This window comes from Glandiceps talaboti, chromosome 6, assembly GCF_964340395.1.
Source record: "Glandiceps talaboti chromosome 6, keGlaTala1.1, whole genome shotgun sequence".
NCBI classification, from domain to species: Eukaryota; Metazoa; Hemichordata; class Enteropneusta; family Spengelidae; genus Glandiceps; species Glandiceps talaboti.
The window spans coordinates 13,376,568-13,401,968 of record NC_135554.1 but is presented as its reverse complement, the minus strand read 5'-3'; the positions used below and the strand labels follow the sequence as shown (position 1 = coordinate 13,401,968).

General features: G+C 34.8%; 1 protein-coding gene across 1 annotated transcript in view; it reads right to left on the bottom strand.

Moving 5' to 3' along the window:
* Positions 1–25,401, bottom strand: part of LOC144436360 (solute carrier family 4 member 11-like) — a 66,456-nt gene that overhangs the window by 176 nt on the left and 40,879 nt on the right. The window contains exons 3-17 of the mRNA XM_078125144.1: positions 23,848–23,888; positions 21,141–21,348; positions 15,835–15,913; positions 12,015–12,232; positions 11,569–11,690; positions 10,382–10,586; positions 8,831–8,944; positions 7,599–7,731; positions 6,855–6,928; positions 5,700–5,895; positions 4,540–4,646; positions 3,844–4,009; positions 2,860–3,033; positions 2,222–2,417; positions 569–738 (exon numbers count right to left, since the gene is read on the bottom strand). Of these exons, the coding sequence (XP_077981270.1) occupies positions 569–738; positions 2,222–2,417; positions 2,860–3,033; positions 3,844–4,009; positions 4,540–4,646; positions 5,700–5,895; positions 6,855–6,928; positions 7,599–7,731; positions 8,831–8,944; positions 10,382–10,586; positions 11,569–11,690; positions 12,015–12,232; positions 15,835–15,913; positions 21,141–21,348; positions 23,848–23,888 (2,203 nt within the window). The remainder of the gene's footprint in view (positions 1–568; positions 739–2,221; positions 2,418–2,859; positions 3,034–3,843; positions 4,010–4,539; positions 4,647–5,699; positions 5,896–6,854; positions 6,929–7,598; positions 7,732–8,830; positions 8,945–10,381; positions 10,587–11,568; positions 11,691–12,014; positions 12,233–15,834; positions 15,914–21,140; positions 21,349–23,847; positions 23,889–25,401) is intronic.

Here is a 25,401-nt window from a genome sequence, read left to right as displayed (position 1 = left end):
GTTACTGCAACTGCATATTAATAATAATAAATAACTAATTTGCATAACATGAAAGAATGTAAACTCGAATATTCTACTTAATGTGCAGAGCTTTCACATTGTATTGGTTTGTGATAATGTTGAAACAAACTTGATAAAAACATGCTAATCAAATATACTAAATGCACTCAGAAATCATGTATGATGTTGCACGAAAATTTAAAATAATTTGCTGTAAAATCAGCTCTTTTTTTAAAATTTAGCTGAAAAAGTTCCAGATTCATATTCTGGTGGTTAAAATATTATGCCAACACTGAATCTCTTGAAAGGAAAATCATTTCTCACAAGGTTACACACACAAAATGATCAACACATAAGCTAGCAGCAAAAAATGATCCCAAAAATATGCCTGATTACACACGACTTGGATAAGTTTGACATAATCGTGTGATTATGACTTGAATTGAATGATTGGGATCATGACTTGATTTGAAAAAATCATGAATGTACGACTTGATTTGAAATAATGATGTGATTATAACTTGATAATCATGTGATTATGATGTACCAATGAGAAACTGGTATTAACCTGATGGGCAACAGGAAGAGGATGAGAATTGGAAACACCATTTTGAGATATGCCAAGGGTGCAAAACCAAAAGCACACAACGTGGCCAGCTGCAGAAGTTGAACAAATGTAAATGTATGCATTTTACGCTGGGGCACACGTCGAACATAGTGGTTTGGAGGGTAGGCAGCCTGCAACAGAAAACACAAATACACAGTGTATACATTTCCTTTAATAACCCTCTTTGCAACTGATCAACATTTGAAAGTGCAAAGAATGGCAAAAAAGTGCCATCAAATAAAATGCTGACATTGAACTTTGCATAAGACCATTGGAATTAGTATATGATCTGTACTTAAAATTGAAGTTGTAGAATCAGAGATGACAATCATGCAACATTTAAGAGAAATGTTGGAAAGGAAAATCGAATTGCATTTGTCCTTTTATTCATGACTTTGATGAAGAAATTACAATAGGACTTGACTGTGCAAAGAAGAATTTTATAAATATCACAGGGAACTGGAGACATGTTACAATGATGCAAGGATTTACAACTTATTTGACTACTCTTATGTTCAATGAAGATGTTATAAATTTTGAGTGTACTCTTGACGGTTTTCCCCTTTCCCCTTCAAGTGCTACAATCCTGACTTGGTGAGCCAGCAGATCGGGTATAATAAAAATTGTTTGCATCTCTAAAGCTGTTTGCAATGTCACTGATAATGGGTTATAATAAAACTGATAACAACTGATAGAACATTAAGCTTAGCTTTGCCTGATATGATTTACTCCTGTTAACTTGGTGTTATGCAAGAGTGCATTCTCACATTTGTAAATATTGGCAACTAACACTACTTAGTGATAAGAAGTGAGGTGAAACCCCACTTGCTTGGCCTATGGCTTGATCCCGTCATGTTTATCTTTTGGTTGTTATCAGCTAAGTTCACTAAGTGTACAAGTGCTAGTGCTAACTGCTCAGTCACACTTGGATCCCTTGTGTAACTCATCACCATCTTTACTGAACATAAATGAAGTCGAAAAGTCATCATATGCCTCCGGTTCCTGGTGTTCATATTGACTATTTGGCTTACAAAAAACTCATGAATAACATATTTCTGAACTACTTTCTTTGCAAGGGAATGTACACAATACATATTCTACACTTTGCAATTTTATCATGTTGGTGGCATGAACATGTTTTGCTTAAAAAAGCATTCAGAAAACATAGCAAGCACTTGTACACATATGCGATGAGTACATGACACTGATTCTTACACGCATGTTACATTATAATTAATAGTTTTAAGAAATAAAACATGACAACACCTTACCATCTAAATAGTTCACAATTCAACACGCTTAATCTATTTTGCAAGCGGTCAATATTTGATGACTTGTTATAACATTAATTTCAAATGATGTGTACAAAGTCACTTTGAAAATTTATTTCACATCGGACATACTGTTAGCTGAAAATGTTTTAAACAGGAAAGTAATATCAGTGAAAATACCAAAATATTAGTTTTAAATGAAATAAAATTGAGACAAGAAAGGCGATACATGTAGGATCTGAACCCATATCACTTTAATACTTAAATATAATGGATCACATGAGCTAACAAGCCAATTTAATTTTAGACAAACAAAAGAAACTTTTCCAAGTATATTCCTTACCTGTTCTGTAATCAAGAGTAAGATACGTTCAAACAGTTGATTGCCATCAACAGATGTAAATGCAATGTACAAGAAAAGACCATACAAAACTGCTTGTGGAATGTACTGCAATGGAATAGGTACCATCAGAAAAGATAAACCAATCAAAACGTGTGAAAAGATGGCAGTCAGTCTTGTCTCCCTGACCCTCACAATGCTGCATTGAGAAAGAAACAAAACAATACAGATAGCTTTGTTAGTTTCTGAATCACTAAAAAACACCACAACAATGTTAGACGGTAAGATACGTTGTGTTGTTCAGCCTCTATCAGGCTTGAAAACCAGTGACAGTTCATAGCATATCACATGTCACAGATTAATTTGGAGTAAATGTATGTCCCTCAGATATAAAAATCCTCTGACCAGTAATCGAGCATTTTACCTAGAGCTAAAGAGTGCAAAAATAAAAAAAACAAAAATATCCAAGAAGGTTGACTTTGTTCTCTTGCACGTATCTTCAATAATACATATTCATTATGTAGTGAAAATCAACAAAGAAATCGTATGCGTGTCATTTTTATGATGCAGACATGTAAAATTCTATTTCAGTAGGTAACAAGAATTATCAATGGCAAGTAATGATAACATGATATACTCACATAGTTTGCACATGTCCCTGATCAACTCTCTCCTCAACATCAGCCAGTGCCCTGACATGAAGTGGTGAATGTGGCAATGCGGCATGCACCCAAGGAAGTCCAAAGACGGACAGAGCGAGGTTTAATATAGCCACGACGAAAAGATCCAGGTGGTATGCTGATCCTTTCTTTAACCTGGTACAAATCAGAAAAGAGCTGTAGTTCTGTTCATCTACTGGACTGTGGAAGCTAGTTCTAAGGAGGGTACTACTAGAACTTCTAGGAAGGGAAATGAAGCAGCAAAAAAGAAAGAAAAGAAAAAAAAAACACCTCATACACTCCATACAGAACCTATCTACAACTGCTTCCTAAACATCTTCAATCTAGCATGCATTATCAACTGAATGAAAGGTGAATGAAAATTCACATTGAAGACAGAGTAAAGATAAGCATATTTTGTGTATCCATGTGCGTAACTGGACACAAGTATCTGCTACACTGTACAACCAAGTTTCAGTCATTGCAAGGTGGAAGGGTCTCTTGGTGAGAGCCCAACCCCCACTTTGAGAAAAGGTTACAATGAAAGTGTCCAGGGCACTGACGTGGCCCGGTACGGTAATATGTTCGTCAATGTTTTATTCTCCTTGACAATGAACTTTATACCAGGCATAAAAGCAAAGTTGAACACATTTGAACAAAAAATATGGGCTTTATGCCTGGAGGTCATTCTACCCTGCGACAACTCACATATATGCCATTATACTTTTAATACTGCTTGAAAATGTAAGTGATAATATTCAATGTTTCGCAGAGTTTTCATAAAGATTGTTTCACATACATGTAGGTATGATAATTATTGTATTATTACTCAACCTTTACTAAAAACAAAGATTGTTAAAACAAAAATAATGGGACCTTGCTCAGTTGAGGGCACTCACAAGCAATTCAATATCGTAAGTCAAATTAAACAATTGATCCAGCTTCTCTCTTTTCCATATAACTTACTTGTTGAGTGGTGAATTGACAAGTGCACTTGATATGTTCTGATCCATGAAGAAAAGTAGTGAGAGGGGAAATCCAAGTACGGCACAACCTGCTACGGCGGCTGGAGTCAACTTGTGCAATGGTGCAAACACCAATATGTCGTCTGTGCTATACTTAAAGCTTTCCACTGAGGAGGAAAATACAGGAAAAACAACAACAACAAAGAAATGAATTCATCCTGTCCAATACAATCTCATTTCAGGTGCCAATCAGAATAAATCATTCACAATGAATAACCAATCATCCATCCTCAGTGGAATATCTTGCCTTTTGAGATAAGATATCAATCTTGTCATTGGGAAATACTTTTCCTTGGCAATATACTGTATAGCTCCATCTGATTAAAATCAAACATAGCTGGCGGCTATTTATTCACTATTAACAATGCCTTTTTCCCCTTGACTATTCACTACATCAGATTTTAATCAGATTGAGTATAGCTACATACAATTTACCTGTGATACTGAAAGAAAAACTATTAGTCATGAACTATGACCCAACAGACCCCATATTTCTTGAATTTGACCAAAAAATCTTTCCAACAAAATAATGCCCTCTATGGCCAAATCAGCAAAAATATAACTTCCCTGATGGTAAGATTACAACACCACAAATATGTATCTTAGGCAAATATTATCAGATTGTAATCAGTCTTACTTTCAATGGCACGGAAAAGGTATGATCCTACAAAGGACATTGTGATGACAGCAACTGGTAAAGCATAGTCAGCAAGCATCTCCCGTTTGCTGGCATCCAGGAATGGGCTACAGGCAAGCAAACAAAATACAACCTTCAGAATATACCGGTATGTGTGACGATCATATCCTAAGTTAAAATGGGTTGTAGCCTCAATGACAGCACTATAGTGAGGACAAGGCTGACAGCTAGAATTCAGAAGTTTGCATTAATCTACTGGACAAAATACAGAGCCACACAACATGCAAATGCCAATGTGACATTTCACATGTTTACAATTTTACAAACATAATTATATTCATCCAAATTATCAAACTTCGAAAGTAATACAGCTGTGTGAGTGAGTGAACACAATTTTCAGTACCTGTGGATTTCCATACATTTATGAATAATGTTTTCGGTGTTTACTTCAAAATAAATACCAATAGTATTTGTGTGCATGGATGTTATGAAATAGTGTCTCTAATACAGACTTCCGTTTCATTCTAAAAAATTCACAAAGAGAGGTCACCCTTATATGGGGAAACTACTCATTTCAGTCTCTACCATCTTCATGAAAAATTGACCTGATTGTATACATGTATATGTGGCTTTGTTCGTCAAATGAAAATTCACTTGTGGTGGGATCTACCAGCTACTGTGTGGGTCGTGCAATGCTTCATACACCGGGGAATCCGAGTACACTTTGTCAGTGAGATTAAACAAACACACACATCACTGCAGTCGGCCAACTAGCACAGCCAATACATTAGCAGTAGCACAACACATACATACTGCCATCTATCATAAGTGAACAAGACTGTTTGCAGTCAAAAGCTCTCAGCTTATATTATCAAAGGTATGTTGTGTGTATTGGTTAAAATTTAATACTCAAAATTCATCTGTATTTAGTAAACCATAATATCAAATTAAGGTTTTGTTCTAAACACAAACTGCACACTTCAGTCTCTGTCAACAGAATGATCCACTACTCAGAACATGTTACCTTGTGGACATGTGAGCCTACAGATGCTTGGAAGTTAAACACCTGCATCGAAAATACTCAAAATAACCATCAATAAAGTCTCGTCAAATATTCACTATAATACGCTCCAGACGAGAAGACTAACTTCTAAAGTTACCTTTTGGTGAAGTTGAACAATGTGAGTCCAAGCCAAACAGTGCCAAACTGTAAGATCATATAGAGCAGGCTGTTTTCCCTGTGACAAAGTAGACTTTCCTCAGTTGTAGTGTTAGTCATTATCTCTGCTGTCAGGTTTGTGAGACAAGTCACTGATGTACAATCACAGGCAGGGTCGACATAGTACGTTTGAAAACCTGGCAACACACAGACAAGACAAAATCACTTGAAGCAAACATCAGTTACTGTTGACAGATTTACTTCATATTATTTCCATCTTAAGTTATTTTGCATTCAGACTATCTAATTCTAAATGGGGAAAAAAAATAAAACTGAGCTCTGTATGTGTAGGGGCACAAGTTGAGTTTACACATATTGTGGCATAGTTTTTTGTTGCACGAGGTACTCATAAGTATTCTACTTAGTGAAGCACACTTAACCATCACTTGCAAATGAGTGAACCCAAACTTGGCATTTAGAAATAACCCATACATGATTTGATGAATCAGCTGTAATTTATCATACGTTTTACAAATGTGCAGGAAATTCCTACTAAGCAATAACTGTTATGTCATAGAAGGTATGCATTGACATTTATAGCATATTGTAATGTTTTATTTCAAGTATTTTCATTTGAGTTAACCTTTCTTGCATTCAGTTTGTGGCTCTTTTAATGATAGCTATTGCAGTGATGAGCAAAAACACATTTGTTTCAAACCTAGTACAAAGGCAAGACACTGTAGAAGTATCTTATGCATTGTCATTTAGTCAGATGATCAAGTTCAATAAAAAGTGGAAACACAATGTAGTTTCCTGTCCATTTTGAATACTGCAACAATTAATAATAATAATAATGTTGGTTTGTATATAGCGCTTTCCCACTCTGTGCTCAAAGCCCTTTACAATTGCAACAGGTAACACTGAAATAAAGCTATGTGCTACACTCATTTATAGCATTCATATCAACTGTAGACGTATACTATTTCAATTGGGTTATTTAAAAGTCTAGCAGGTGGCCTTTCTAATGAGGTCAATTAGCAAATGAAACAGTATACTATTAGACTTGATATGGATGCAATAAACAATTGTGGTACATACAGAAAATGCTTTACTTTGGAGTTAGAAATTGTGCTACCCCTGGGACAGATCTACTTACTGTAAACAAGTTCTTTTATGGCATCTGTACAGAAAGCAATAGCAATGAATAAGGCAAAAATCTCTTCTGTGGATCTGCAAAATAAAATTGAGTATGAAGTTTTACTCACATGCAGCGTCTCAGCTGAATACAGTTCAAGGTCACAGTGTTCTGAACAGTTAGATGCCAGGCTTCAAGGTGTTTTGAGTGAGAGTAAGAACAACTGATGGGAACATTACAAAGTAGGTATATATTAACATATAAGACAGCCTTTCTCATAGGCAGAATTTTACATGGAATGTGTCTCAAATGTGAATCTTAAACTTTTGTTGTCATAGTTACTATGTTCAAAACAAATTCATACCAATGTCAATCAATCAAATTGTTAGTGAACAAACAGTTACAAGGTTTCATTCTTGCAATATTTTTGGCATTTTCGTATATGCACTTTTAACTTTCTATTGGATAACCGTTCAAAGGTATAGATCTGACACTTAATATATAAAGTTTGAATAACATCTATGCTTACTAAATTTTAAAAATCTTTTTTAGTGGACTAACTGTTCTATTGAGATTCACAACGACAATTTTTGTTTTCACACTGACTAGTGGTCGGATTGTGAGCTCTCAAGAACCCAAAGTTTATGAAAATACCTTTACTTCCTAGCATGGCCTTCCCCTCTCTAAAGAATATCAATTCAGTAATTTAACTAATTTTGGAGGACATGTATTATCTGGAACCTTTCACTTTGTCCTTCCCCTTACCTTGTTGACCATTTCATGAGTCTGCTGGCACCAGTGACTGAATAGATAACCAGGAAAAACGAGTTCCACAGTCCGACACATGCATACATGGAGAAGAAATCTATATCAAAGTCTGTAGCAAACGTGTAAATGACTATAAAGAGAAAACAGATTGATACACATGAATGACAAATATTAGACATTACTACAAGTACATTACAGTAAATATGTTGAAACACCAAGAATGAATGAAAATATAATATATATGTGCATATGATCAACACATATTCAACACCTTATATTGTAGTTACCAATCTTGCAGTCATTTCCAAAAAAATTGCCATGTGCAAAGAAAAGTGATATCGCAATACATGGTCAACAAATTGTGGCGAAAAAAACATCACAGCTTTCTAAAGAGATTTAGAAAGAGATTTAAAATGAAACACTAGAAATGATAATTTTTCCAATGACGCCAATATAACTCATAGCCCTCAATTCTGGTCCAAAACAATAGCCATCAGCAAACAGCACTCCTAGTGGCCAAACTGTAAAATCTTTTGTCTTTTGATGACTGGCATATTATGTACCAATTCTCTTATAGTATGCAGACTGTCTGCAGACACATGGAATTCCAACATTATCAACTTTTGCATTGTTTGTTAATGCAGAAAAGACATGTTGGAATCAGTCTTGATTACTTGAACAACCTTAACTAAACACCCAAGTCACACACAACAAAGCCACTTCATTTTTTTGGTTGACACCATGACTTCCATTCCAATGCATCACTATAGCAGGCTCGAGAATAAGTCAACCTTCTTGTTTTACTTTGACCCTCCCTCCAGCATGAGGTAAAAATACTATTGCAGATACCAGGGATGTAGTTAATTGCAAAAGTAGCATGTAAAATTGGAAAAAAGTACCATATGTGGCTTGCACTTACGAGGGAGACCCAGGAATTTGCCCAATAATGGATATATACAGTGCTTGAGAATTTTAAAACACAAATTCCTGAGAAAGTGGCTGGCAAGAAATTGCTGTGTTGTCAGTTGTTTTTGCCAGCTTCTGGTCTTATCTACATCCCTGGGTACCTAGAATAAGTTCTTACAGAACATGCAGCATGGGAGCAAAGCAATTCAAGGGGAATTCAATACAATATTAAAATAATATTAAACTCTTCTCGTTTCGAATAGCCTGTCATCTTTGTACTATACTTCCCAAGAAATGTTATATAAGGTGAACAACAAACTTACTTTTGATATACAAGGCTAGAGGTGCTGTTGTCAGGAGAATGATCAATGGTTGTCCCCCTAGCATGGCAAAAAAAAGTCCACCAAAGGACTGTGCAATTATCACTTTCTTGACATCTACAGGAGAAACAAGTTTGAATTACATTCTGACACACCTCTCAACTTGAATTATGTACTTATACTCCTCTCAACTTGAATTACGGACTTATACTCCTCTCAACTTGAATTACAGACTTATACACCTCTCAACTTGAATTATGTACTTATACACCTCTCAACTTGAATTATGTACTTATACACCTCAACTTGAATTATGCACTTATACACCTCTCAACTTGAATTACGGACTTATACTCCTCTCAACTTGAATTACAGACTTATACACCTCTCAACTTGAATTATGTACTTATACTCCTCTCAACTTGAATTACGGACTTATACTCCTCTCAACTTGAATTACAGACTTATACACCTCTCAACTTGAATTATGTACTTATACACCTCAACTTGAATTATGTACTTATACACCTCTCAACTTGAATTACGGACTTATACTCCTCTCAACTTGAATTACAGACTTATACACCTCTCAACTTGAATTATGTACTTATACACCTCTCAACTTGAATTATGTACTTATACACCTCAACTTGAATTATGCACTTATACACCTCTCAACTTGAATTACATACTTATACACCTCTCAACTTGAATTACATACTTATACACCTCTCAACTTGAATTACGTACTTATACACCTCTCAACTTGAATTACGTACTTATACACCTCTCAACTTGAATTATGTACTTATACAACTCCCAGCTTCACCAAAAAATGTACACATATTACTATTAGTAATTATGGTTATACTCGTCCTGCACAATAGCTACACGCTAAAGGCGAATACAAAGGTATGCTTTTTGTGATCATTCTAACAGTTACAAATCATTCACAGATGTTGATCTCATATGATAACTATGTACACTCTCAACAGGTTTGAATATATTTAGATAGTCTGGCGCTAAATTATTTAATACTATTTAATAGGTGGAGTTTGTGTAATAGTACGAAATGATTTTGAAAAAAAAAAAAAAATCCCCATATTAAATGTAATTTACTTAATACTGTTTGCCTTCTTTTTGATGGAGGTATTTTTGGGTTAGATAAAGATGTATTCTTAAGCTTGTGTTCTACATTATATCTCAAAAACAATATTCATCAACATAAAACATAGTACCTTCTCAAAATGGTATAGAATTAGTTGAGAATTAGATTTCCAAAAATTATCTTATTTGACATACTCAATGTTTATGTAATTCTTTCTGGAGATTTCAATGCTCGCACAGGCAAGGAATGTGAAGCTTATATTTACTTTTACTATGGTTTATGAAAACAATGCAATAAGTAGCAAGGATTTTTTTTTAAAAATTGTTTTTCATGAAAAATAAAATAATTCAGTTATTTATTGTTTTCTACCAGAATTTTCTTTTTTAAATTTACCTTATAACTTGTAGGATGATGAAAATAAAAAAAAAAGTGTGGAAACTACTCACCTATTGCACCATTGGTATTTTTGCTGTTGAGAACACCGAATGCGATAGCTGGTAAAATGCACGCAAAATACAGGAAGAGGGTGGTGGAGAGCAATTTCTGTGGTGTTTTATGTCCAAAGATGCCATCTGCGTAATCCTGGAAATAGTGTGGCAGTCGACGCCAGAAATCGTCGCGAAGACCTCCTGCGAATCTACAACCCTCAATCTGAATGGAAAATGGAAAATGTAAGCACTGGATACCTGAATAAATAACATTCATATACTAAGATAGTATCGTTTAATTCTGATCATCTGAAACATTTTATTTGAAAAACCATAATTTACCTGACATTCCTGATGTATAAAATCAATTATTGTAACAAGGAAATGACTCTCAACATTTGCAGTTGACATATTACTACCTGTCTTGCAGATTGAATGACGCCCTCAAAGTTGACACTCTACTACCTTTTGTTTTTATCTTATCCTCTCCTTGCACCAATTTAGATGCAAATATTATCATTTTCTCTGCATTCACTTTTTAAAGATATTCTCTATGGCAGACTGGATTGTCTTTTTTGACCACACGTTTCAGAAAAAAAATGACCAAAAGCTTTAGTCAGAGCTAATCTGTAACAAACCACTAAATGACAGATTAACACCTTTGCTGTACTACTAAGGGGCGAGATCAATAGTTCAATGTACGATAAAAAAAAACTAAATTCTTTTAGTTAGGCCTCAGCCTCCCACACAACATCCCCTCCCCTTCTGTGTAGTAGTATCACAATGCTTTGAATACAAAGCCAGTGTGTTGTAAGGAAAAAATAGTTCTTTTGTTGACACTTTATTTTTAAGGTAATATGTCTCATGTTGGTTTTTTTTTTAGATACGTTTGTATTTAGTGGTACAAAACAGAGACATTAAAAATATTATCATTTTTGTACAATGAGAACTAAAATGGCTCAAACAATCCTTGTTACAACTTTCTTCGACTCCAAATGGTACATATATATAGTGTAACGCCAATGTAATGATTTTTGATGAAGGTGACATATATATAAGACTGATGGGCTGGGAGGAATTACTTCATTTCACTCTAATAAAATAATCAACAATTATAAATTTATCGTGTCAGTGCAATACGGTCATATCTGCTAAATGCTGCTATGCACTGACGCAGCAAATTATTCTATACTGTCAAATCTTACCAACTCATCATTCTCATCAAATGATGTAATATGATCTCCAGACATTAATCTTTTCCGAGGACGGCTTTGTTCTTCTGCCAGTAACTTGGTGTGATCATTCAAAATTTTCTTGAATTCTTCCTCTGAAAATGAAACCATGTGATGATGGTGTAAGCAGTAAATTAACTGACAATGAACACATAAACCTAAATATGTAGATATTACAAAATAGTACAAACTGTTTCACAGTGGAAAGTGCCCTCGTTTTTAGAAGAAACTACATGTACTGTGCCTAAATTGTAAACTCTTAAACGTTTTTAAAGAAATTTGAAATGCAAACCTTTGAACTTGCCACTCCACAATGTCATAGCTAGAAAAATTACCAACTAACCCAACAACCGACCAACCAACCAACCAACCAAACAACCACTTTTCTCTGTTGTAATTAGAGTCATATTTTCAAATACCTGTTCTAGTTTCCATGAGGGCATGTCTGAAATCCATATCAGCAAAGATGGTGGCAAAGGTTCTTCCTGTCTCCAGGGCATTTTTAGTGCCCTTCTCTCTGGTAGGTGACATTACCAATATCACAAAGTAAACTTCTTGGCTGGTACGGCCAAAGTTGGCTGGGTGTTTGAGTCTAGCAATGCCGACATGTCGTCGTCTAAGTGATGGACAATTACATCTAAAACAGAGGTAATATATTAAAAGTAGTAAATAACTTTTTTGTTAATTGATTAATGAAGAGTTTAATGTAATGAATTACTTCTTTTTTGTTAAAACACTGTAAATTACTGAGAATGAAATGATTGATGAAGAGTTAATGTAATGAATTACTTCTTACTATTTTGGTGTTCAATAATACATATACATATATGTACAATTACGAAAATTGAAATATGGTGTACTCAAATTCACACAAATGTGCAATCCAGGAATATATGCAAAGTTTGACATAGATAATCAAAATTTACTGTTAGGAGAACCCACAGTGACTTCACATTAGACTCTCATAGCCTGGCTGCTTTCCCTAAATTGAGCGTTTATACAGTAGACCCTTGATAAGTCATGCCTTGCTAACTTGTGACCCTCAATTACAATGTAGTTGTGGTTGTGGTTGTTCGGAAGGACTCAGTGACCCACTACTTATTGAGGGTCAAGAGTTTGACTATGTTCTAGAGAGTGTGCCCTCTAAGACAATTTGCTGCGCCACTGATGGACACAATTTCTAGTGATGCACCAAAAGTTGGTGTTCCTCTAACTCTAACTATGTCTGATCATGTGCTTATACACCTTCATTATACAAATGGTAGAACAATTAGTGTATATTTCAATTTACAGATTTTAGAGTTACCTTCCTCAAATCTATTTCATTTTCAAAACCGACATGCAAATATTGTGTGCGCCCATAACATGACATATTATCTATATACATTGTAGCATTTTAAGGTTAGCAAATGCAGGTTTATCACAATATAAAAATTTATCCCCTTAAAAAAGCTGCATAAGTTGCAACTGGACCATTTTTGAAACTGTTTGGTAAAATGCCTCCCTCGAAATATCATACACACTGAACAGTATTGAATCACATTTTGGTCTAAACATATATACAAATGTACTGCAAGTGTAGACTGACTGTACACACAAATACATGTAGGGTAGAATGAACGCTATCAACTAATTTTTGGGTCCACTCAGTAAAAATCAGCACCCCGACACAATATCATGATGTCAATACTTGTGCTAATCCTGCCACTTTCTTGAATCACTGTACGGACCCCACTGGAAACAAGTCTTTGACTTTCGTGGGTTATCCAAGTAATTCAACAATTTGTACCAGTTTTTATTTGTATATCTGCACTGTCGATCTTGTTGTTTTACTGAAATAAACTAAACTAAACTAAACTAATATGTTACTATGTACATCAATAAAACTGTCAAGTAATTTACATGTGCAATGTCTAATATTGGTATTTTAACAATTTTAATTGGATAATTGTTGATTAGCTCATCACCAGTTTTAGCTATAGTTTATGAGATACAGACATTTTTGCCACGCAGTGACGCTATCAGCCAGCACTCATGGTGATAGCGATTAAACTATGCATAGGAAACATGCATGTTACAAACATAAATGTCCTTACATCTACTCCAAGGGAGACAATGCCCTCACACATGCACACCCACACATATCCACAATGTACACCAAGGTCGCATGTAACCTTAGCTGTTTGTGTTATTACCCTGAAATACAATATATCACAGACTCTGAAAAACACATTCAAGTCTTTCAAGGAAAGCATCTTTAAAACGACAAAACTGACATAGAAAACTCAATTTGCTTAATTGTTGTAATCCAACCAACATCTTTTAAGTGGACTTTGTGTGGGTTTTTTTTTTAGCAAGCCCTGGGTGCATTCCAATTTACTAGTATCTTCTTTCAGTTCTGTACCATGGAAGGTATACATGCGTCTCCTAATTACTGTTAAAATACATGTGGGATGCCTCATGAAAATTAACGATGCATGTAATAAACAAACGGCAGTGTGAGAGACTCATGAAAAATAGATATAGTTTACATTGGTATATTGTGTACTGTGGCGTTGCTATCATAAAAGGTGGAGAATAATTATGGTAAAAAAAATGTACATATTCAATATAGATTCATTTCAATATCTCAAAGAACGTTTTTGAATGTTTTGACTCGTATTTCGAACACAGCAGACCCAGTGATGTAGAGACGTGTTGTCGTGACATGAGATGCATGTTGTTATGAAACGACCCAGGTATAAATTCAATATGTTTTTGGTTTAACTTGGCTTGTGCATTGTATAAATGCTGAAATTATTTAAAGACTTACACTTATAGTTTTATGATGTAATCACACAGAGTATATACAAGAAAACAAGCCCTTATAAGATTTCAAAACACTGCAGAGCAGACAAAAATCTTGCAATATATCACTGTCTCCAATATATCATGTATTTTTTATTAATCCTAGCAGACTATAGCTAAAAATTATGTTTAAGTTTGATAGACTTTTAGTATTATATCAATGCTCATAACAAAAACGCTGATGGATAAAAATCAACTGTCAGTCCATCGTATAGGCAAAGCAAGATTAATGAATTAGTTACTGTCCTTCAAAGTTTCAATGAATGCCCCGAAAGTAGGCCTTTACAAATATCCACTAATCCGATTTTAAGACTGACTACTATGGAAATGTCACTGTGTGGTGATATCAAATCATTTGGATGTCTTGCCACAGCTTTGCAGTTAACATCATGTGACGTTATACACCATCAGGTGTTCAACAAATAGCACTTAGAGAATGGCAGTACTGTCTTTTAGGGAGAACGTTAAACAATTATGGTCATACCAAAGGTTTGAAAAAGTGTAGACTAACCCACTTTATTTCATACCCACTACAGCTGTAACATGTCACAGCTGTTTTGAATGTATATGTATTATTATTATGTATACTGTAAAACTATGATGAATCACATATCGTGCATCTTTCAATGGACTGACGTAACAGTCGTCATTCTGGAGCCACATTAGCCATTGATATCGCCAGACTTAATGCAAGTTGTAAACTAAATGGATCATTTTATAATATCTGATGTACTATATACAAGTACTATAAACATGGATTTTCGCTTGAGAATTATTTTCAATTATTTCGCTTGAAAACAAAAACACAAAAATCAGCCATGCACCAGGCTTAGTAATTCATAAAATCAACTACCTGAGTAAAATCACACAATTTTCTACTGGCGTATATATCTAGTTTTGCAGTGTATAAATTGAGGTATTTTTAATTAATCTATCGCTTTTGATGGTAAAGTGTAATACTCAATGCATGTCAGAATTTATACTTGTACTTGTTGTGAAAACTGCAGTCAGTCCAACTACAATGTACAATGATGAACCAATAAGAGACATGGACTTGAAATTGGTAAAATTGCATGGGTATATATATATATATATATATATATATATATATATATATATATATATATAATATATATATATATATATATATAATATAATACAATACAATATAGAATAATTTTCAAATTTTATTAAAATTACAATACTCACTATATTATACTATGGTACTCACACCCTGGAAGGACTTGGCAAATACATGTAAAACTTTAAAAATAGTCTATTAAGTAAAGGACACAACTCTTTGTTTTTTGTTGTTATCAAATGCAAACTTTGTAGCTTATACGATATATGTGCAATATTAATAAACATTATAAATAGAGAAGTACTACTTACAAAGCACAGATCCATGACTGGTCATAATCAAAGCCTTGGCCAGTACTCACACCCTGGATGGTCTTGGCAAATGCATGTACTATTAGAAAAAAAATATTTAAAAAATGGGGAAAAGAAAAAAAGAATGAAATTAATCCTCTTTTTGGATGAAGGGTATAGCTATATCTTCACTCTTAATTTGTACTTACTTGTAGTCAGGTTCCAGACAGACAATTAATTTATCAGTTAGCTGTCGTGGGAAAGCTCAGTTATTACAACATCTGTTTGACTAGCACCGAACTAATTCAGTGACAAGCATAATGGAAGGATATTGACAACCTTCAACTACTGAAGGGAGTTGCATGATATTCTTTCAAGGGAAGTAACTTGTCAAAGTGTACATCACATATTTACACAGACGCTACCATTAAGTACAAGCTACAGGGGTGGGACTACAGTGGCCGACTAGAACAAGAAGGCATGCTTCTCAAAATGAAGGGCTCCCAATCAAAGAGATACATGCTCCCATCAAACATGAGATGTGCTCTCACCTAAGAAACAAGCGACCTATCGGTCAGAATAGCTCCGCTGTTTTTTTTTTTAATTTAATTTTTTATTTTGGTGACACGTAGAAGTGGTTCAGTTCTTCAGCTCTTCACTATGCAGTTTTGTTTTAGCGATGCAATAAAGTGGTTAGTGGTTCATATGATGTCTCACTGTAAAACACATTTTACACAGAAGTTGGTAATGTATTGTACTTTTATACCATAGTCACCATTTTATAACAAAAATCTACTGTTATGAAAAATTGCACAAAATCTCAGAAAAAAAATGACTGGGAAATGCACACAAGAAAAAGAAAAAAAAAAGATGACTTTGAGGTTGGCTATAAATAATTCCATTGTCTTACAGCTTTAACCCTGGGAAATTTTAATGATGAATGAAATAAACTAGGGATCTAAAATAATTTTGAGGCAATTTCAATTTCAATTTTCTAACAAATTTACCAAGTCAACAACATTCAACTTGTACAAGTTGAGTAGATATATATAGGGAAGAAATGTATTAATCGCCATCTTAGTTTCCGGACGGCGACAATCCCCGCCAAGTACCAGAAAGAGAGTCATTCTGGCAGCCATATGTTACAGTGGTAACACTCGTTCATGTTCTATTACCTTTCATAAAGAAAACACAACGAAATGGTTGAAGTGGTCTTCTTTTTTAATTTCTTTTCATCACAACAACAAAATCTGCGTGATCAAAAGTGTTGTAAACTAAACCAGAAAGAATTATCGGACTGGCTAAACTTCCCGGTGAACTGGAGTAAGGTCCAAGTCCAAGTAAGCCTCGATAGTACGTGAGAAAATCGTCTCAAACTAGCGATACAACTTTAAAAATATAACTTGACATGTCTTCATTTGTTAGATTTATACAATTCAAGACGCGTTTTCACTCGAAAACAACAATTCTGTGAATAATGACACTGAACGTTAGTCCCTCGTGCATCCGGGTACCTGGGGTTGTCGCCGTACGGAAACTAAGAAAGATGGAATTTACAGTGTTTCTTGTGACCGGCGCGGCGCCTGTCAGCAGACTCGGCCATTTTTTTCATCATTCCATTGTATTTAAACCTTGTACTTGACATTTCGCAATATTTATAATTCTCAACAAAATACCTCAACATGCCTCACTTCGCTCGTACTCAAAGCAGCCCCTCGGCCCTCGCGGTATGATCACTGATGACATGACGAGAGAACCTTTTCGGATTTACATGTAAAACGGGGAAAGATATGCAAAACATAATGCAAAGTCTGAAGCCAAATTAAAGTTGTGATTATTTTAATTATTTTTACTTGCCAAATATTTGCATTTTGGAAATGGCAAGACACGTTCATGTCGTTTAACTTTACATGTGAACTGTCGGCCAATAAACAAAATTTGGTTGATTCACAGTCCGCAGTTAGACTGCTCTTGCATAACTTCAACCGCATGCCTTCCTTACGCAAGTTGTCTTAATTCTGGTTCACTGTCACTCCAAATTGCACGACAATATAGAATTAATCACAAGTTACATGTTATCTGAAAACATCACATTTTTATAGTGGGTCTGAAGTGAGATTTTAGTGAGTACTAAGAACGTCTTGTGTTGTTGAATTGCAATTGCTTGCTGTGGAAAATCGCCCGGTCACATGAGGTCAGCTTCAGCTTCTGGTCGAATCAGGATAGAGTATGCAAATAAGGACATTGCGGACTGGCTGATTATGTAGAAGGGTGCAGAATTTGGATTTGAAGTTTACAACCCTGTTTCGAATAAACGCTTGTCACTTCATGCATTTGGGCGCCCAATGTGTAGAATTATGACTATAGCACATATTACATTGCTTGTTTGACGTCAATAGTGTCTTTTGAAAAGTGGCAGTTTCCTTAAAGTCTCGTCGAATGATTTCCAATATGGCGTCGGTCATTATCCTCATTAACATATTCATTTTTTTTTTCAAATTTCAAAAAAAAAATCATAAAAAATAAAAATGAAGATGTGCTGACTTGAAATTAACAAACCTGAGTAAGCTACCCCCTGCGCATCAACACACCAGATATCAAAGCAATCTGACAATAAGTTTTCACGGAGATGATGAAAATGACATTTTATGAAAAAAAATCATAAAAAATTGAAAATGGCACAGATCAACTTGGCATGAACAAATCTGAATAGCCTCCCCCCAGGGAACATGCACACCAAATATCTAAGAATACTGACTGTCACTTCCGGAGAAAATAATGAAAATATAAAAGTTTGACGGACACCTATGATTCACTCTACTCTCTATACTCTATACAACCTATACCTAAAGCTACGCTTTCAGCTTTCGCTGACAGCGGAGCTAAAAAGAGATGTGCTCTCAACGAAGAGTGGATCCCATCAAATAAGAGACATACTCCCATCAAAGACGACAGATGAGAACATATCTCTTTTTGATTGGGAACCTCTCATTTTGATAGAGCATGCCTTTTTGTCCAAGTTGGCCACCGTAATAGGACAGTGTGATAGTGCAATTTTTCTATCTATGCACTACCACTCACTACTAATCAACCTCAAGAGATTAATTGATTGGTTTAAAAGTTACAGTATACTATATGATAAACCTTCAAAAGATTTCCATATGGAATATACCCTTCAATTGACAGCTGACATAAGGCCAAATAAAAAAATAGTATTTCCAATAACCCTGACCGACCCTAATTTAAACTGCTGACCCTAAACATTTTCTACATGCAAAAAGGTAAACTTATGTCCATTAAATTTTACTTCTATTTGAATTTCCCTGTAGATTTTCTTGCCAAAGTATCTTAAGTTCCTTTTTTTTTCCAAATCACATCCCAGAGAGAAATGATGTCATTTCAGCCTATAACAGCACAGGCTGCATATTATGTTTGTCTACTTCTGAATCACATAATTGTCTTCATTTACTTCTTTTACACCTCATCAACTGTTACAGAAATATTGTGATCAGTGAATATCTTGTCTTTGGGTCAAAGTATTTAAAAAAATAAAACATAAAATAAATTAAAATCCCGCCCTACCTACCCTATTTTTTTCAAGTCATCTTATCGCAAACAAACATTTTCTTTTTTTTTAATTTAGCCGAATTGTCAAACATAGATAATTGTATGGTACTAATATTAATAATAAGTTTAAACACAATTCAACTGGAATTTAACTGGAAATATGCAATGCATGCAATACGATCAAAGTAGTATTCATTAATAAAGTACATATTTTGTGGTGAATATGTACAGGGTACATGCATTAATAATACATGTTTATATGCTCAAGGGATTCTAAGTCTGATAGGGGATATACATGTCACAATACAATATGCTATTGGATTTTATTAATTCATTTTATTTGTCTCACGTTGCTTCCCTTGGAAACGACTTTGAAGAGAAAACAACACCCCATGGAAAAACATTCAATGTATTTGCTTGAATTAACTGAGCCAACTTGGAAAGAATTCATGCAAAGAGAAAATTTGGTAAAAGCAACAACACAACGGAATACAAAAAAACCAACATATTGGCTACCTATGATGTAGGTTTACACAAGCCATTTATCTGTGTTTGTCTGTACCATTTTGTGGAGTAAACAGTCAAACACAATCTTTATCATGTGTAGCTTGAATTACCACAAGCAAGCAAACGAACCAGTGTATTTTTTCGCTCATTATACTAACTTAAGCACATGGGAGTGGCGGCGTGGGTGGCTGGGTGGGTGGGTGGCTGGGTGGGTGGGGGGGAGGGAGGTTGAAGATTGGGTACTATATATGTGCAACATACAGGTGACATTTGACAATGTCTGATGTGATGAGTAAGACTCATGCTTTATACAAGCATGAAAGCATTACATTCAATTTGAAAAGAAGAAACGAGAAAAGTCGTAATTATTAATATGTATACAGCGTACCAGTAGGGTTTAGATTAATCCAAAATTTATCCATAACGATCTCTTGTATTTAGAAGTCTACCGCAACCAACCGTTAGTTGGTTCCATTATTGACAATGTCAATGCTGTCAGTGAGGGACCCACAGAACACATGTAGAACAGTACTATTACTAACATGCACTGTCAACATGTCAGTGTGTTTGGGAGGGGTGGAGCCTAATCTAATAAGATATTTTTTTCATGAAAAAGACAATTTTAACAAATGAATTTTTTAAGGAAGATTTCCATTGACTGATACATTGTGGTCAACAGGGTTTGACTCTCTATTTGTGGTTTTAACTAAGAGCAACTAAATGATGATTTAGGCTCCACCCCTTCCCCAACACACTAGTACACTAACAATGCATATTTGTAACACTGTTGCATTGAACACATGTTGCCTGGCCATGAGGGCTATATAGCACCCGTTTATTACACCCGAGGGACTGTGAGAATCACGCCGAGGGAAATAGCATGTGATTCTGGTAACCCACATTCACGAGAGGGTAATGAACGGGTGCTGTAGCCCGAATATAGGCCAGGCAATATGTGTTTTATAATATACCTCATGCTGTAAACTCGCGGTGGCAGATGACATCGTCAGAAGCTGCCATTTTGACCTGCTGAGAACTTGCGGTGGTCACGTGACCATGTAATAGTTGATGGAATTATTCCCCTAAGGAAATAGTCATTCTAATTTCCTATCACATGACTGATTCTAGCGAATCATGGCACAGCATTATCACTAGGTATGTCAACTTTGTTACAAATTGGCAGTAATTATACCTAAATGTGACTGACATAAACGTAAAAGGTTAAAGGTCACAATGATGCAACCTCTTCCTACCTGAATCATGAGTAAATAGTGAACTTTTCGCCTCACTAATGATACTCTGTGGTTCGTCCAGAAATGTCAAAGTTTTGTTCAACAGATGATTGATGACGTCCTCCAGGAGGTTCTCTGCTACATCCAGGAGTAAGACCGCTTGGCTCAAGTAATGCTCTATGTCCAGAGTGGCTCTCACTTCAGAATGGAAATCTTTCATCGGCACTCGCTGTTTAATACATAGTTAAAGAAATGCATCAGATTTTATACCTACATTGTATATCGTGTTGAAACGTATACAATGTTGAAATTTACCTATATCATGATGAAATACAAAATGTATCCACCAGTCTGATGTTGTGATATGATTTTTAACAGGATATATGAGATAGGATTTTTCTATGCAAGAATAATTCTTGAAGATCTACCATTTTCTTGTTCTTTAAAATCTGCATGACTTAATCAAAGTACTTTTAATTACTACATATGTACCAGCGATTACATGCACTGGTGTGTACACATACTATAGTGGTATTTGCACTGCAGTGCAATACTGAAAATATTATTGCATACCTGCATGCAAATGATATACAAATGAGGATGTAATCGTTCATTCTACACCAAAGCAGGTTCGAGTCTCATCTGCTGTTTAAATAGCTAAAGTCATTTACTGTCAACCCAGCTTTATCTGGTACCTGGTAAGTTAGAGGTTGCAATGTGAACGCTTTAAACCTATGTGCGTACCGAGACTGCGATGGATTGTATACTCCCCAGAGAGTTAAGGAGGAACAAGAGGTTGGCGTGTGTCACTATAAAGTATAAGCTCTCTGGAGAATAGGTGCATTTAATATATAAATACATTTTTTTTAATTTAAAGTATACCATAGCAACTTGCTTTTTTTTTAACAAAAGAAAAATAAGGGAAATATAGAGATAGAATAGCAGAAGTGACGTTTTTCTATACTTTATAAAACGATGAGCAAAATATGACAATACTCTTGTGAATATCCACATTAAAATGAAACCCATTAAAGCATTGCATGAACCACTCTGAAATATAATTCAACCTGATTCGGTTTAGGAATCAAATCAAAGGAAAACCAGTTTCTCTCCCTGTGAGAAAACTGAGCTATGACTTTGATTTGATTTATTTTCAAGTATAGCTATAAAGCATAATCCATTTGTTGTACAACAGCTGCCCTCAGACATGTTTCATGACAACAATATCTCCTTAGGTCATGTGAATGGCATTTGTTGGATTGGTGCGTGTTACCAGAGTGTAGGAATTGGGAATTAATGATCATCAGATGACAGGGTTAAGCCAGGTTCCGCATCTGCACTCTCGGAAACAAAATTCTCCCTATCTGCTGACTATATCTTACTGTCATCTTTGGCAAATCTCAAAATCTATTTTCCTTACAAGTTACTGTCACTGCAGATCTAGTTTCATCAGTTACGATTTCTGATAGCCGAATAATACTAAAATGCATCCCCTCACTATTTCCAATATCTACCGTTCTCTTGTTAACAATCCATCACTACTAGTGATTTGGATGATGCCTCTTGTAAGTTAAAAGAGACTTTTGAAAGGAAGTGGTTTACTGATGTGTGTAGAAAACCCAAGTTAACAACTTATGTTTCTTTCAAGAAAAAATATGAAACAGAAAATTATTTACTGCAACCATTGTCAAGACCGAAACGCTCTATTCTCGCTCAGTTTAGAACTGGCATTTTACCTTTAAAAATAGAAACAGGTAGATTTCAACAGCTACCAGTGGAGGATAGAACCTGTAATTTTTGTTTAGGATCAGAAATTGAAGATGAGAAACACTTTCTTTTTGATTGCTGTCTGTATAATTCTTTAAGAGATACCTTATTTAGTAGAGTGTGTGCTTTATACCCAGATTTCAGTGCTTTTCAAATTATCGATAAGATTGAACTATTGATGATCAAAACACCTGACCTGTTGGCAAACTTTATCTTTGATGCTTATAATAAGAGAAAGGAGAAAATGTATAATTTGTAAGATATACTCCTCACACTTGAAAAAAAAATGTTTCTTTCTTTATGTATTTATTTATTTATTTTGCAAAAATTGGATTTGTGTCTTATAAGCCCAAGGGGCTGGATGTGGCAAGTGTTATGAACAATTGTACCAGATCATATAAACAAATGTATACTTTAAGTCCACATAGGACACGTTAATAAATAAAATACAACAACAACAACAACAACTAGTCAGACACATACAAATGTAAATCAATCAAACATGACCCACATCCTGCATTACAATATGTCACTATTCCCATGTTACTCAACCATGATATAGCACACACAGCCCTTTGTCACAGACGCAAAACGCAAATTTCTATGAAAACTAACAAGTATAGAAATCAATCAAAATATAATAAACTTTCTACATACGTGTCATGATTCTGATTCTATCGATACATCTCCCTCCTTTGTCACAGTGACTATGCAAAATTTCTATGCAAATCGACTCGCTTTTCAGAAAGTAACTGTTAACAACACTTTAAAATTGTTGTCAACTGTCAGTCAGTGAAAAGTAAGTTATACTAGGCTTGTCTACAATGGATCCTTTTGACATAGAAAAGCTGCTCTCTAGGGATCGTTCCCTAATGATATTTTTCACAATACACTTATATATTGTACCATAGGGAAAAAACGGCAAGGGGGATCATAAAAAAAATAATTTCTCTTCACTTACTTCATGTTGTGCATACATTAATGTTACTTCTTCTTCATCATCTGAAAGAACAAAAAAAAAACCCGGATATTTCAAAATGTATAAATAATATACCAATCAATATTGCGGACAAAAGAAAGACGGAAAAAATCAGCAAGAAATTAATCGGCTTGGGACTGCTTCCTTTCGAATTTCACTGAACATTTTCAATTTTTAATTAGCAAATGGTATAGTTTCTAGGCTGTGTGTTTGATAAAGACAGCATACACATTTTCTTTCCTTCCTGTGGGCTTGTTATCTATAAAAGAGGCATTATATGTACATCATCGCCATTTATGTAGCGTACGACAGAAATAGCTTTCGGCAAACTTTACAAACCTGCTTTCATGATCGAATATTGCAAGTAGAGACGATGAAATATACTTCTTCCAGGCACAAGCCAATTTTGCATGTTTAAATACCAACTATAATATCTACTATCTAGTACCTAATCTCGTCCTATCTCACAACAACAAGTATTCTACACCATTGGTTTTGTTGTGCTTCAACTACGAGTCAGGCATTCTGAATCGCCATAACTTTCTCTCTCTTAATTTCTCTTAAATTATGCTTGCACACTCATTTTATATAATCAAGCCAGTATTTTTTCTTCATTCAGCTGGAAAATATTTGTGACATTAAAGGGATTTGACAAATCCTTCGCTCTGTCAATCATATTTTTCTGCCTGATTGAAGAAACAAACGGGCTCCTGGCTTGGAATAATATCTATCTATCCAATTCTCTCAGATTCTTCTTTTTTAAAGTTAGGAATTATTCATACCATTTACAAATTACAACTTGTTTCTTAGAAATGGCAATGTTACATGATTATATTTGTGATATCTCAAGCATTAATTTGTGGGTTTGTGCCCCTTTTCTTTCCTTATTAGTCATTTATAACAAATTCCTAAAGTCTTATGGTGAGTTTCTTTCACTTATAGCAAACCTGGTGTATATTTACATGACATGTATGATAATTATAATCCTTTGCACATAGTGTAGTCAGTAATTATAACTGAGAGATAGGACTGCATACACCAGATGAGATCCTAGTGTGGTCTTTTTTTCACTTGTCTTCACCACAATTGTTACATATATTATAATGTACGTCATCAGTATCATACAGAAGATCTCAGCTTATCAAATCACTGTAAACCAGGACATTTTCACAAAAAGACCTATTTTCGCCAATTTCGCAAGAAAACAAAATACTGCAAAAATAAACAGTGACTGAAATGTATATGAAAACAATCTGACAGTCTGGTAATTAGTAAAAATTTGACTTTGAGAACTAGATGAAGACTGTAAAATCGCATATTTTCTAGTAGCGAAAATATCTAGTTTTACAGTACATATACATTTTGTATGTTGTATGTATTGGTTAAAATTTTAATACTCATTTATGTGTCCGTCGAAATAAAGTTCATTCCTTCAACTGCAATCAGCATTTAAAAAAAAAAGAAAAGAGCATTTCTTTCATTTTACCATTATCTCTGCCATACGATTAATATTTCATATAAGAACATAATGCAGTA